The sequence below is a fragment of the Coffea arabica genome, chromosome 11e, assembly GCF_036785885.1.
Source record: "Coffea arabica cultivar ET-39 chromosome 11e, Coffea Arabica ET-39 HiFi, whole genome shotgun sequence".
Classification (NCBI taxonomy): domain Eukaryota; kingdom Viridiplantae; phylum Streptophyta; class Magnoliopsida; order Gentianales; family Rubiaceae; genus Coffea; species Coffea arabica.
This window is the reverse complement of record NC_092331.1, coordinates 44,223,897-44,239,445: the sequence shown is the minus strand read 5'-3', so window position 1 is coordinate 44,239,445 and position 15,549 is coordinate 44,223,897. Positions and strand designations below refer to the sequence as shown.

At 33.3% G+C, this 15,549-nt stretch overlaps 1 protein-coding gene across 1 annotated transcript; it reads left to right on the top strand.

The window, feature by feature from the left end:
• Window positions 1-3,334: 3,334 nt before the first annotated feature.
• Window positions 3,335-15,117, top strand: LOC113718695 (uncharacterized). The gene is made up of 6 exons (XM_027243588.2): window positions 3,335-4,633; window positions 12,109-12,164; window positions 12,266-12,496; window positions 13,398-13,689; window positions 14,217-14,416; window positions 14,747-15,117. The coding sequence occupies exons 1-6, from the start codon at window positions 3,479-3,481 to the stop codon at window positions 14,898-14,900; spliced, it is 2,088 nt and encodes a 695-aa protein (XP_027099389.1). The 5' UTR covers window positions 3,335-3,478; the 3' UTR covers window positions 14,901-15,117.
• Window positions 15,118-15,549: the final 432 nt, after the last annotated feature.

Genomic DNA, 15,549 nt, shown 5'->3' with positions numbered 1-15,549 from the left:
CATTGCGCGGGCCGTCTCACTAGTATTCTTAAAATAGACAGTTCTCGTTCTAAAAGCACCGATTCCTATTCTGGTTTTAATTTTTGATGAACCGTAATCTTTAGTCACAATAGCGATCCCACTTTCAATTGTCCGAAGCCAGTTATGATCTCGTTTCAACAAATTGCCGGTACATTTCCAATTTGGCTCCGATTCAAACCTAAGGTCGTGTCTATATCATGATTCTGCCACTAGTCTCAAGAACACAGTGTCAAATTAAAAGGAAGAAAAAAAAGAAAAATTCAATTCTAATTCACTAACTTTGTTCATACATGTCAAATACTAAGAATGTGACATCCATCTTCAGTGGACTTTAATCACATCACATCTAGAATTTGCTTACTCGTTAAACTTTAAAAGCTTCTGTATGTTGGGGGCCTGCATCCAAATAAAATTACTAATATGTACTGATGATGTACCGAAAAGACAAAATAAAGCAGCAACTAGTTGCAGTTTTACATTTTGAATAAGCCGAATATACAGCTTTTGCCTTTTCGAGGGTTACAAATGTAGTTTCAATACTGCTGCTACTTACGATAGATGTCTGAGGTTTAAACATGTAGTATGTCATTACAACTTGTTTAAATTATGGTCTAAACAATTAGGATTAATCTTTTCTACACTTATTGTCAATGGTGAATAAATGACAATTATATAAAATTTAAATTTGAAATTCAATTTTTGCACATGTGTTATGGATCAAACGGTAATAGTATATGCACTGTCAGTGTATATAAGATTTACTCCAAAAATTATATAAGTTAATTATGATACAAAAATATAAATTTGTGTGAATTTGAACCTTTCATGTAATTTTTCAATTGTTAAATTTTTGTCTAAAACCACATTTTCTCTTAATACAATCAGCTAGAAATTTTAATCTGTTTTCCCCTTCATGGAGTCATCAAGCCACTGTAATTTTAGTCCGATTACAGTACTCAAAAGTGGCAATCCACACTACAATATTTGAACCCGTCTAATTTTTTGGCTTTGTGTTTGTTCTAATGAAGCTGCTGATATTGACATATGTTGCTATTGTTCTTGATTGTATTTGTGTGCAACTAATCTTGACAGAAGAACCATTTTATGGAATGAATATGTTAGTAGCTTTTAAGCACAAATTCTAATTTTCCTCCAAATTTTAAAATCAAACTTGGTGTCAAAAGTACCAATCTATGAGCTTTTTAAACAGCTTTTTGATAAAATCACTCTTTTATAATGACTTTATAAAAAGTAAAGCTAGCACAAGAAGAAAAAAAAAATGCAAGACCCCAACCTTGTGCCATGAAAAAGACTATTCCATTTCTCTAGCCTATAAAGTATTCTTTCTCCCACACCATAGTTTATAACCGTGCTAATTAATTAGCAGATTAATATTTGAATTATGGATAAGAATTTTTTATTTTCCTATTACCTCCCCCCACTCCCCTATTCGCTTCCTATCCCAAATCTATTAGTTAGATTTGAACCCTAATCTGCTAGACGAAAGTCAACTTTCTAATCATTAGCCCCCGCAACTAGTGGCTAATAAGAATTATTGAACTGAATAAATTTTAATTTGGGTTTGTTTCAATTGTAGTGTATTTGTTAATTTTTATTTATTTGCATTATCAATACATTTTTTAATCGCATTTCTATCTTACATACACCACATAAAAAAAGTAATACAATATTTTTCCAAATGATCTACTATCTAAACACACTTATACGATACAATGCCTACAATTTTATGGTGTAAGCCCATATACATAAATAAAAAGATATAACTAAAGTTTTGAAAGACAAAATATATGTTAATATACCAAACGAACCAACTTAGTGTTGATTATACTGTAAAAAAGTTGATAAACATTATATGAGTTGGTGGAAGAAGGTATTTTCACATTATGCTAGGGCGGCAAGGCGTTAACTTCAGTTGGCCGGTTCCTGAGATGACCCCGCGCCGCTGTCACACGTCATTATCTTTTTGAGATTTGACCTCTTCTTTCCACTTATTGTTTCCAAAAAAAAAAAAAAAAGACCTCTTCTTTACCTTAATTTTCCTTTCCAAGTTCACGCGTTATCTCCTATTGGCACCCCAAATCTTCTAAAAATTTCACTCAAGTCCTTTTTTGAAATTTCCAACATAGCATTTTATGCATTTAGATATATTCAGATTTCTCCCTACAAAACCATACAAATTGTTTGCTAGCCCTTGCTAATTTCAGTGTTTTATTTTCATCCCAATTAGCTGATAATCAATCATCTTATTAGTGCTGTCATGTCTTCACATTATCCATGTCTTGAAATAAGAATAATTACTTAAATAGAATATATTATAAATTAATGCCTTTCCTATTTTGCCATTCAAAATGTTGTTTTCTACAAATACTTATAAACTCGTCGCCAATTAAACTTTGGATTGAAGGATTATCTTGTTAGTATACACAAAACCACCTCATTTAAAAATAAAGGTCACATGTCTTTAAAATAAGATGAATTTTCAAAAAAAAAAAAAAGTTGCCCAAATTATGAAACAGAGGGAATTCCTAATGAGAAGGATATACTAAAAAAATGACTTCAACATTTCACATATAGAATCAATATCACGTTTGGATTTAGAGAAAAACCTAATTGAGAAGACCCATGCTTGATAGTAGACTTGTTAGAAATTTTCCTCTTCAAAACATGTGTTTGGTTCTCGCACAACAATGGGAATTGACCATTTATTTATTTATTTTTTATCTAAACTTGGAAATTTTGACGAAGGAAAAAGAGGAGAAAATTCAGAAGATGAATGTTTCGCAATGTCTTTCCTTTATTTCCTTGGAAAATGTATTGCTTGGTCCAAAAAAGGAGTTAAACCTATGATAGTGAAACATATACAACTGTCAGATGAGTATTTCCATAATGGTAGTGCCATAATAACCATACACCCCAATTTAAGCGGGTATCATTACCCTTGATTCCTTTGAAGGAAGCTAAACTCCATAACCAAACACCCCGCCAAATTTTGAGGGGCCCAAACGACCCATTGCTAAAAACTAGAGTGCCAGACTAGCAATTTTGAATTATAGGAGAGCTTGATTGATACATATTCAAATTTTTGGAAAACTTGATTGGAATTAACCCAATATACCAACACACATATATATATATAACAACCTTTCCTTAACTCCTACCTTCATTTCCTCCCTTCTTTAATAGCAATAGAATCAATTCACAACTCTCTCATAAATATATTCCCTCCAATATAACCGCCTTTCATTTCTCTTCCCTTTTGTCTCCAAACTCTCAAATTCAGCTCTCTTTTGTCGTTTCCCTTCCTCTCCACGGCCCTTGTTATTAATGGTTTCATTTCTTTCTTGCTGCCATTCATTCTAGATTTTCAAAAACTCCTCTCATTAGATTCTTCCAGTCCCTTCCCTCCCAATTCTTCAACCGAACTCTTCACAAAGGAATGGATTTGGATTCATCAACCAGAGGAGAAAATGGAATTCTCAATGATAACAAGCCAAAAATCCATCAGCCCAGTTTAAACCAGCCACCCGAAAACGACGTCGTCGCAGACCGCCCTGATGAAAGAGCCGAGAAGGGAAAAGTTGCAGAGACGACAGAATTTTCTGAGGTGAAGGAAAATGGATTATCATCCGAGGGTAAAAATGACTTTTCAAATGGCGGTGAAACTTATGAGTCCGTTGAAAAAAATTTAAATTCCGATGATCACGGTGAAGAAGTCAAAGCTGGTATTGATTCTGACTCTGCTAGTAACGACGTCGTTGGATTAGATATGGTTCAGCGGCCGCATTCCCATCTTCCGAAGCCGGAGGCTCCACCTGGTGCAGCGGTCGACGACTCGCCCCGTGAGCTTCCCAGAGCGAAATCCATGCCGGAAAGCTACGACTTCGACATGCCGGCCATCGGTAAATTCTTCCGGGAGAAGAGCAGCAGCCTCTCCGCTGCCATCACCAAGAGAATATCGTCTTTGAAAGAAAACAACACGTCACCGGCGCTGGAGCCGGAGTTTACTCAGGCGCCTGCGACGAATTATGTGACGGAGTTTAAGCTTTCGGGTTTGAAAGTAATCGTGAACTTGAAACCGACGATTGGACAACATGAGAAGAAATTGATGGGGCGGATTAGTTTCTTTTCGAGATCAAATTGTAGAGATTGCACGGCGGTTCGATCATTTTTACGTGCGAAGAATCTTAACTTCGTGGAGATTAATATAGATGTTTTCCCGGCGAGGGAGAACGAACTGGTGGAGAGGACGGGAAATGCAACAGTCCCACAAATATTTTTCAACGAGAAGTTATTTGGGGGATTGGTGGCGTTGAATTCGATGAGGAATAGTGGGATATTGGAGAAGAAAATGGAGGAATTGCTGGCCGGAAAGTGTCCTCCAGAGGCACCGGAGCCGCCAGTGTACGGGTTCGATGATCCAGAGGAGGAGAAGGAGGAGCAAGCGGACGAGATGGTGCAGATTGTTAGAATTTTACGGCAAAGATTGCCGATTCAGGACCGTCTGATGAAGATGAAAATTGTCAAGAATTGTTTCTCTGGCGGTGAGCTGGTGGAGGTTTTGATACAACAATTGGACTGCGGGAGAAGAAAGGTACGTACTCTAGCTGCTAATGCCACGTGTATGTTTTGCTTGCCTTGATTTTTTAAAATTTAAATTATAAATTTTTTTATTTATTTCATTTTATAACTCGTGTAAATACATATCTATGTAGATAATTTAGAGTGAGACTTTTAATTCTAAAATAATTATTCAGCACTATTTGAATAAAAGTTGCTGAATTTACATGCCAAGGTCTGGGATTCGAAGGATTTATGTTAATAGACTTTGTATTTTTAGTACCACGCTTAGAATGGATGATTTTTTATTTTTTTTTGGGGGCATAAATGGGTTGTGCTAATTGAACTTTTTTGGGCATAAAAGTTTAGGTTTATGTAAGAATTTCTCATGGTGGTCGGCCTTTAATTGGTAAATTAACATCTTATGCTTTACAGACTCGTGACTCAACAAAAGGTGAGTTTAATTTATGCTAACGTAGTAACTAAAGAAACGTGTTAATAAAATGGGTTCGTTCTTAGGAATGCCAATAAGGTAAGGTAGCACCTGAATTAGCTTTTCATGCTAAAGTTTTAACCTTATGAAATTCTTATGGAATTCTTCGCCCAAATTTATTAAGCAATTTGTGCTGGATGAATTCAAATATTTTATTTTAGACGTGTTTATAATTAAGTGTTTATTAGCAGTTTTTTTTCTTTTTTTTTTTTTACCTAAACTAGATAATTTAAGATTGGAGATGGACGAGCGAAGTTTAAAATAATGAGGCACTTTAAATTAGAAGAAGATATAATATTAATCCCTCTTAATTCAAAATTCACCTGAACGGAAATTTAAATCCAAAATCTTTAAATTCTGAAGTTTTAACGTTAACAACATGCCTTTACATTTACTGACAACAATGATCAAGTATTTAGAGTTGGTATTTCTCAATCTTTTTCCCAATCACAAAGATGAAGTACTTTGCACAAACTAGTAACACATAATATCATAAACTTTAGCATTAGCTGGCTTAATCATTTGTGCAAGAACTAAGAATTATAATTGTTAATGAGATACCGTCATACCATAAAAAGTTTGTCGTTGAAAAAGACAAAATATAGTGAACAACAATCGTGTTCCGTGGACGAAAGTTTCAAGGTACAACAACAACATTGTTTGGCATCAATCTTGAAATTGACAAATTGTCTACTAGTTGAATTAGGCTAATCTATTTGCAGGTTAGGTATAAATCTGCAGTTTTTTTTTTTTTTTTGTGCCGTTTCAGTTTCGATATAGGTGAGGTTTTAGGTCATTTTTAAATTAATTGGTGATATTTTAGCTTTGACAAATCCAGACAGTTATTGGGTGTTGACCAAATCATATCTTTCTTAACTAAATAAGCGCATAAAATAGTGCAACAAACTTCAACCACTAACAGCATCTTGGATTTGATTTTTTATTCCATTACTGATGTACCTCTATAGTATTTTATGAATTCTCTTTTTTCTTTTTTCTTTTTCTTGGGTCATGTTCTTTTTTACTCAGAATAGCTATATTTTATTGAGTAAATCTTATATACATTCACAGTATGTACACTCTCATCGTTGAATTCATGACATATGTATAAAAGTTAAATTTTAAATTCAAAATTTGCATAGTTATCATTAATCCAATTCTAACAATATATACACTGTCAGTGTAGGAAAGATTAATCTTATTTTATTTCTTCAATCTAATTGTCGTTGTTTGAGGTACTTTAATTTGTCATTCCACCATCTAATTTTTAGATACAATAATCTAATCAATGCACATATAATTCTCTCATATTTGTTTTCCTTGAAAATAATCTTCAACAAGTACCATTTTATTTTTGCCAAACAACACTTTTTCCAAAAATCAAGGTTGTTTTAGCAAAACAAGAATCGATTAGTTTTAGTTGAAACTTTACATCGGTCATTTTCATCATTTTGCTGCCATAGCCTCGTCTACCTAAAGAAATCACAGCAACAAATAATACCCAAAAAAATAATTCTTTCTATTTTATTTATTAACAAAAAAAACTCCCATTTTCTCAGCTGTTTCATCTAAAATTTTACTCTTCTTTTCATCACCAAGTTAAATTTCTCCTAAAACTAAAAAAGTTGAATTTCTCCTCAAAAAATTTTCCTTTCTATAGAATAGAACAGAAAGCATATATTAATTGAAGGTACGTGTATAGTCACACTTACCGAAGGTCCAGAGCCAACAGTAATAATAACAACCATGCGCCCTTCTTTATAAGCATTCATTTCAAGCATATGGTAATAACTTTTTGGTACTTCCCAAAATCATATTCTATAAATGCTTGTCCCAACATCGCATGGTTCATCATTTTGTCGGGTCATTTATTACTTTTTCTTTTAATTGTTACTTTAGATTCCTTACCCAAAAAAAAAATTACTTTTAAACATTTCTCTTTTTTTTCTACCACATAATTATCAATTTTTTAAGATCTAATGTTGTGACAGAATATTTTTAAAGAGTAAATGTTATATGCACTGATGGTGTACACTATTACCGTTGAATTTATAATACATATATAAAAGTTGAAATTCAAATTCAAATTTTGTATAATCACTATTTATCTAATACTGACGGTATACAAAAAAGATTAATCCATTTTGAAGCCTATCATGCATGTCTTATGTTGACAACTTTGAAAAGTTAAATGTCTTTTTCAGGTTTAACATAAAATTGGGAATTGTTAGTCAGCTTCATAAAAAAGCTAATAACATTCATTTATTTGATTTCATCATGATTTCACCCTTATATTGATGGAGTTATTTTAATTCTATTTTTTAAACCAGTATATCACATTAACTCGCCGTAGTTAAGTCGATGCCATTCAATTCTTTCTTTTAGCTAAATTACATCTACCTATTTTAGCTCCTTTTATTCATTAATTTACAGATTCACTCGAAAGAATCCTCTGAATTTGGTTGATCCTCCTTAAGATTTTGTATGATTTTTAAAATATTAATAAAATTTTGGACTGGCATCCCAACCCTCAAATCCCCTAAATGGATTTCCCGGTGATTTTGCGTGGATTGCCAATAAAAAAAAATATCCTCTGGATTTTGTTGTGGATAAGCAAGACATGGTCCCACATAATTTGTTTAAGTATACATTATGGCATCAAAATTTTAAATTATAATTATTATTGACACTCCCGATATTGTTAGTAATTTAAGGAGTGCAAAAACAAAAATTCCCAATAGATATGTGCTTTTTACCTTTATCTTGATTGTGTCAAATATTGGACTATTAGTCAATTGAGTATTGAAAAATTCAATAACTAATACTACTTCTTGGAAAAAAAAATGTGAAAGTCAACTTTGACCAAGCAAAAATCTTGCCGAGACAAACGTTTCCATTGGCCTTGAAAGTTGTTGAAAGCAATAAACGTCTTCCTTGGTTCAAGGCTTAATTAGGTCTGAAATTTGAAGGGTTCAATCTTTACAAAGTCAAGACATTGATTTTTATTGGTGGAGTCCGTGATCATCGAGAAAAAGTATTGAGTCTGTTGACAACCGGCTTGGATAAGTCATCATAGCAAAAACCACAATATTGAGATTAATGAATTATATGCCTCAAAGAAAACAAAAGGGTTCAATGAATGTACCAATTATGAAGCAATTTCTGCTTTCTGTTTAATGGGTTTTTTGTTTTTCTTTCTTGCTGAAAAATCGAAAAGCTGAAAAGGAATTTGAAGGAGCCTATTTGGGGATGATGTTTGGTTATCCTTTTTGTGGGATTAATCTGTTATTGAATAAATATTCCAGAACAAGAACACTAAATACTGGAAACCTTAATTTGGTAGGAGAATTTAGATTGCAGGATTAATCTATTCTTGAATAAATATGCCAGGAACAATAACACTAAAAAGACTAGAAATCTTAATTTAGTTGGAGAATTTGGTATAATTTAGTGCTAAGGAAAAGGTTTCTGTACCCTTAGGATATAATATTGCAGTACACAATTGCAAATAAGACATATCCAATTAATCAACCAGAAGAGTCTTAGCTACTTGGCTATATTCCATTCGCAGTTAGGTATCATGTGAGACACTCAAATTTTACTCAATAGCTGAACATATATATTGTCTAAGAATTTCAAATCATGGATCCTTAAATACAGATTGATGTTCGGAAAGGAATGCAATTTTAAATATTTTCTCTTTTTATTTTGAGGGTGAAGTTTAAGTATTCAAATTTATTTGATTAGACAGAGTTTTATACGTAATAGATCTATTAGATAGGTCTAAAATTGTGAAATAACGGGTCTTCTTAGACTTTATTTTTTTCCATTTTTAATATGAGTAGAAGTAACTAACATAAAGTTAGACAAAGTTTACATTTACTAAAATTTGAACCTAGAAAATTTACTTCTAAGACCTCAACTCTGACCGCAAAATCAAGGCCCTATGAATTGAATGTCTTCTTAAATACTATAAATTGGTAAGCTTTTTATAATCATTTAAAAAGTTCAAAAGCAGAAGTTGCCCAGCAAAGAAAGATTGTAATCCAAATTTCTTGAAAATCTCCAGTATTTTTCAGCACGAAAGATCACCACCGAATGAGTTTCTGCAAATATTTGTCAATTCAATGGAAGAATTACTATTGTTTTTTTTTTCCCCTAGCATACCCTGTTCACGGGCGGAATGTCAATCCATATATTATTAAACTTGGGAAATGGTGAGGAGACGTAAGAATTACTATTGGTTTTGGCCATTACAATTAAAGTAAATAGAGAGTTTTCTTTTAAGTGGTCCAATGCTGTTTGTGTCAACGCTTTCAGCCTATGGAGTTTTTCATATGTGTTAAAGCCTGTTTGGCGCCGTCCCACAAATCATAGTGCTGGTCCTCATAGACTTTAAGGGGCTGATGATAATGATGCCACACGGTATTGAAAATAGTGCGATTAGTTGACTTAATTCTTGTTTGATGAAGATGGGATTTATTAAGTCAGAACTTGTTTCTTATTAATCCAAGTTTTTTACTCGGACCCTTTGTTTTTTATTGTTAATTTTAAATTAAGGGGTAGAATAGAAACAGTGAGCTTATAGTTATTCCATGTTTGGCTTTGGGATTGGATTTCATACAAGGGGTATCGACTGCTGGATCACGGTTGGAGTTATCAATTGTTTAGCCTTACACAAATTCTTTCTCATGTTTTTATCAAAACATGTTTCACCCTTAGCCAAGTTGATTTGTAATTTATGTTTATTGGCGAAGCATTCACCACACTTTGTTATACTATTGTTAATGATTTCATTAATTTGAAGTTTAGTAGAAATTCTATTTTCTATCCAAGAAAAAAAAGAAAAATTTAACTTGAAAGCATCAGAATAGATTCTAGATTTTTAAATTAACACCTAAAAGATGAGGGATAATGGGTTTAAATCCAAATCCAATCAACTCAAACAGAACATAGATGTTACGACAATATTTTAAGTAGCCCAGTGGGAAAGTTTGGTTCAATGCTACATTTGATATGCTATCATCATTTCTTGTAAAATAAGTTTATGGAAGTAGCATCCAGCGCACATGTTTCTTGTAGTTACATACAAACTTCTTAAGCTAGGATTGTTGGGAAGGAAGTTTTTATATATATTTTTTCCCTTAAAGATTAGGTGAGGAAATTACTCAAGGTGTATTAATAATTTAGGTAATGAATCATGAGTTTTATAATTGTTAAAACTAGATGGATTAGTCTTTCAAACTTGTCCATTGCCATCTCTCAATATCATTACATTTCTTTCTTTAGAGGTAATACATGGAAACATCAAATTTATTAGCCATAATTGCCAGTTTATGGGAAAAAAGCTGGTTTATACTAGTAATTGTTATTTATGTTTGGAATATGCTCTAAACATGGCATTCTCCAAACATTCTTTCTCTAGTATTCCTTGCCTTTTGCACAAAATTTTTTACTTCGTTTCTTTCTCATTTTTTTCAAGCTATGCTTGGTGATAATTTTCTTTCCTTCTTGTTTTGTTTTCTTGAATTTAAAATTAAATGGAAACTAGTTCTTGATTATAAGTTTGTAAACTTGAAGAAAAAGCACAAGGAAACTGGCCTTCGCTATGTATTATTTGCAATTTCATGTAGTCATGATTGTTTCAAAGTAATAAGGTCTGGGATTACGTACAAAAAAATCCATGAAAACTACTGTTTAAGCAGGCGCTGATCTTTCCTAAATCTAATGGAAGCTATCCCTGTATATTGGATTACATAGACCAAAGTGACTCAACAATTTGGAGATGGTGTAGAAGCTAAAAGAATAGATGTTGATACGAACAAAGTAAATGACGACACTAAAATAACAACAACAGATGCATGCACTCTTCAACTGTGGGTCATTTCACTTTTCAAAATAACAAAGAATGCAGTGAACATCAAATGGTAGCAGAATGTAGAATATACAGCCACTGAAAGCAATGTCAGAATAATTACTATTTATTTCTATAAAAGAAAAAAAGTTTCTTTGTCATTATTTGGCTACTGTTGCAGAATACCGCTGAATTGTAGTAGTAAGTCATTGCTGGTGTTGTATTCAAATGTAAATTAGGCAATGGTAACTAGTAAGTGTTGCCTTGAGGGAACATCCACAACTTGATGTTGTTAAGGAAAGAAAGGGAAAGAGATGAATTGATTTACTTTCAATGACATATATAGCTGACAAATACATAGTTTCCCTGAAAAGTTTTGGGGCAAAATTTGTGTTTCCATCTTCGCATTTAACCAATTTTCTCAAAAATACAAGGAGAAAATTTGAGTTTCCATCTTAACTTTATTATTAACCTCCATTTTAAATCCAAGATTTTATTGCCTCTGGTGCTAAACGCATTGAATGCATATTGAATTCACCTATATCATTTTCCTGTTTCTGTTTTTTCTTTTCCTTTGACCAAATTGTCCATTTTATATGTACACCATCACACAACTGTTGAATTGTAACACTCAGTGCTTCCACACTTACAAAGAAGTTGAATAGTGTTTTCTCATACTGATGAGTTGAACCATGTAATCATGGCATTGCCTCCTGTATTTCTACTAGATACTAAAGGGGCATGCTAGCCTGTTTATCTAATAAAGCATGTACAAAAACTTCGACTAGGGCAATTTTTGCCGAAATAGGTTATGGTAAACAACAAAATTGGTGTTTGAAGTCTAAACTTTTCTCAACGTTTATGTTTCAGTATGATGATTTGAGGAGCTTCTTAGTTGCAACATTACAGCAATGAAATATTTTCTTGAACTCATGACATCTAATTCCCTTTTAGCTGTCTTGAGAGAGAATGGAATATATCATGGTAAAAGACACAAAGATGGCTATTGTGTTACAGAAAAGCATTCACAGAACATAATCCATCATTTGTTATTCTACCATATATAACATGCCTATCATTTGTGATATGTTTATTTCATCATATTCTTTTTAACTATTCGAGCAATGTAGATTGATATTCTTCCAATTTTGGATTAATATAGGCGGTTGAGATTGGGAAACAATTGGCAAGAAAGCACTTCATCCATCATGTCTTTGGGTAAGGATATGCTTGTGATCTTTTTATACTGATAATGGAATCAACTGTCCAATGTACTTGCATATGATAGAAAATGATTTTCTCTAATGGCAAATTAACAGGGAAAATGAATTTGAGGATGGTCACCACTTCTATCGATTCCTTGAGCATGAGTCTTTCATTCCAAAATGCTATAATTTCCGTGGAGCAACAAATGACTGCGAGCCGAAGGATGCTGCCCTCTTAAGCCAGAGGTTGATGAGGATAATGTCAGCAATACTAGAGGCTTATGCCTCTGATGATCGTTGTCGTCTTGATTATGTGGCCATCAGCAAGAGCGAAGAGTTCCGGAGGTAAAATATGCTTACCCCTTTGGCTAGACATAACAAATGACACATTTTTCCTGTCCTAAGCAGCTTAACACATATAAACACTGGAAGTAAGCATCCTCCTGGAAATAGATGGATGACATATCTCTAGTTTTTCTGCAGCTGTAGACATCTGACTTTTGGATATTCCCATTTCAGTTAGGGTCAGCATCAGTGTTTTTTTTAATGTCTTTTTTTTTGGTGGGTGTGCTGTTCTTTGGAAGAATTCATCTTTTATATGTCTAAGAATTTTAATTTTATTATCATAGTAGCTAAGAGTAGCAGTTTCAAGCTTCTTGGTGCCACTTGTTTTTCTTTTTCATGATAATAGATTACTGCTATCACAGTCTTAGAATGCACTGCTACTTATCTCTTTCTTCACGAACTGCCCAAACACGAAAAACAGCATTGCTTGCAACCCATACATCTTGGACCTCTTTGTTCTTTACCTCAAAGCTCCATTTATTTGTAGTCATTATGCTGATAAAACATTAAATGCTGCAGAGAAGTTCTGCAACCAACTTTTTAACAAAGACATGCAACCGAGTTTTATTTATTATCATCGCTATGAAACACGTTCATGTCAAAAATAGCATTAAAGGTGTAACTGAGGTTAAATTTGATATGCAGCAGACATGATGATTTAACATTCTCCTGCCAATTACAAATGTTTGGGCTAGATTTACACTGATGACTAAGGGGTCATCTCTTTTCTTTTGTTAGAAGGTCCTTGCTGACTGAAAGGTTATCAAAATATTCTGTTGTTACAATAAGTCTATGATGGTAAATCTGTATTCGTGTATAATCTACAATAATCACTTATCCATATGTTGTTTGTTTATCATCATGATAGAAACTTATTCACTGGTTATGCATCTGGATGCAGATATGTGAATATAGTTCAAGATCTCCAGAGAGTGAACATCCTGACACTTTCAGCAGAAGAGAAGTTGGCCTTCTTTTTGAACCTTTACAATGCCATGGCAATACATGCAGTTATAAGGGTTGGTCATCCTGGAGGAATGATCGATAGAAGGTCATACTTCTCTGATTTCCTGTATGTTGTGGGGGGCTACCCCTATTCCCTTACAGCAATAAGGAATGGGATACTTAGAAGCAATCGTAGAGCACCTTTTTCACTTGTCAAACCATTCAGCGGTGGAGACAAGCGCCTGGAGGTAAATAAATTCTCCTCTCCATTTTTGTTAACCACCAATGCATCTGAAAATGCCTCAGACATTCTAATGGGTCAATTATCTTTTTCTGTGGCTTTAAATTAGGACTTTTGGTTTAGCCAATTGACACAGATTTTCATGTAGTTAAAAAACTAGACTTTATGCTGTTCCCTTAGTATGCCAACATTCTATCATCACATCCTTGTGCACTCCATGTCCTTGGCAAATATCCCTTTTCCACTTTATCTGTCTGCTTACAGAGATAGCTAGAATCTAGGCTTCAATGATGGAAAACGAATGAAAGATGCATTTCACTCGGAAAACAAATGAACTCCACATTATCTTACTCTTTCTTGGCAAACATGATATTTCGATTAACTGGGCTTTGTTGAGGGAAAGTATTTGCATTATGGACTCTTTCAAGATAATTAGTAAATATTACCACAATGTGCTATTAAAAAGTTTTGTATTCCATTACTGAAAGAATTGGACAATAAGAAGATTGTAATTATTGCTTTTGTCTTTATCAGCTCGCTCTCCCAAAAGTCAATCAATCGAGTCATTTTGCCCTTTGCAATGGCACAAAATCAAGTCCTGCAGTAAAATTTTTCACTCCTCAAGGTGTTGAATCCGAGTTAAGGTATGCAGCAAGGGAGTTCTTCCAAAGGGATGATGCTATGCAGGTTGATCTGGCCAAAAGGACTGTATACCTCACTAGAATAATCAAGTGGTGAGTAACCAGTATTCGGATTTCCTTTCTCTTCAATTCTTATTATGGCAATGACAAAAAATTCACTAGAATATTAGCAACCGGTACACATTGTCCATGCTGGTATAAACAGTCACAGGAAAGTGATCATTTATCTGAATTCCTTTCTCCCATCTATCAGCTATACTCTTATGCTATAACAGCAAATATTTAGTAACTGGTGTAACGTTCTCTGCTCTTTTAAAGGGATAAATATGTGGAATTTCTTTCTCTCATCTATTTGGATTGCTAAAATTGAAAAAAATGCATACATTTTTTTTGAGCTGTAATTTGAACTTCTTTCTGCTGCAGGTACAGTGCAGATTTTGGTCAAGAAAAGGAGACTCTGAAGTGGATAATAAATTACTTAGATGCCACTAAAGCAGGTCTTTTGACCCATCTTTTAGGTGATGGTGGCCCTGTAAACATCGTTTACCGGAGCCATGATTGGTCATTGAATTCCTGAGTATTCTCTAATATGTTTTCCTTCATCATATATGGTTTCAAAAACCAGAACAAGCAATTTAATTTAACTGACAATATTATGTATTATCATTATATACATGGAAAATTTTGTACATAGCAATAGAAGTTTGAAGCTGTCATGGCTCTAGGTGATTTGTACTTTTGACAAATGCGAGAAAGTAATTTTGAGTTTTGCCCTAAAATAATTATCATTTTTAGGATTAGGATTCTTGGCTCCTATAATTTAAAGGTTCATCTCTTACTCTTTATTCGCTATTAAATAATGTTACACTACTAAAACAATGAACAACCAATAATAATCTAATAGGACAAGTTAACCTTGCATTGCATGGGATATAGTGTAGGTGTATATTGCATTGGAACGAAGTGTCATTTTGATGCTATATATTAGAATTTTCAAATGGGAACCAAATTTAATTCATAATATTGCGTATTCGAAAATTTTAAATACTTACCTAGTTAGTAAAAACTTGTATTACATTTGTATAGCATATATTTAAGGATTAATACCCAAGAAAAAAAAAAGAAACTCTTAGTATATTGTCAACACCTATGGACACTTTAACTAAAACATAAAGCATGTTACTTATGAGAACAACACTTCACGTTCCAAGAAAATTTTAAATTTG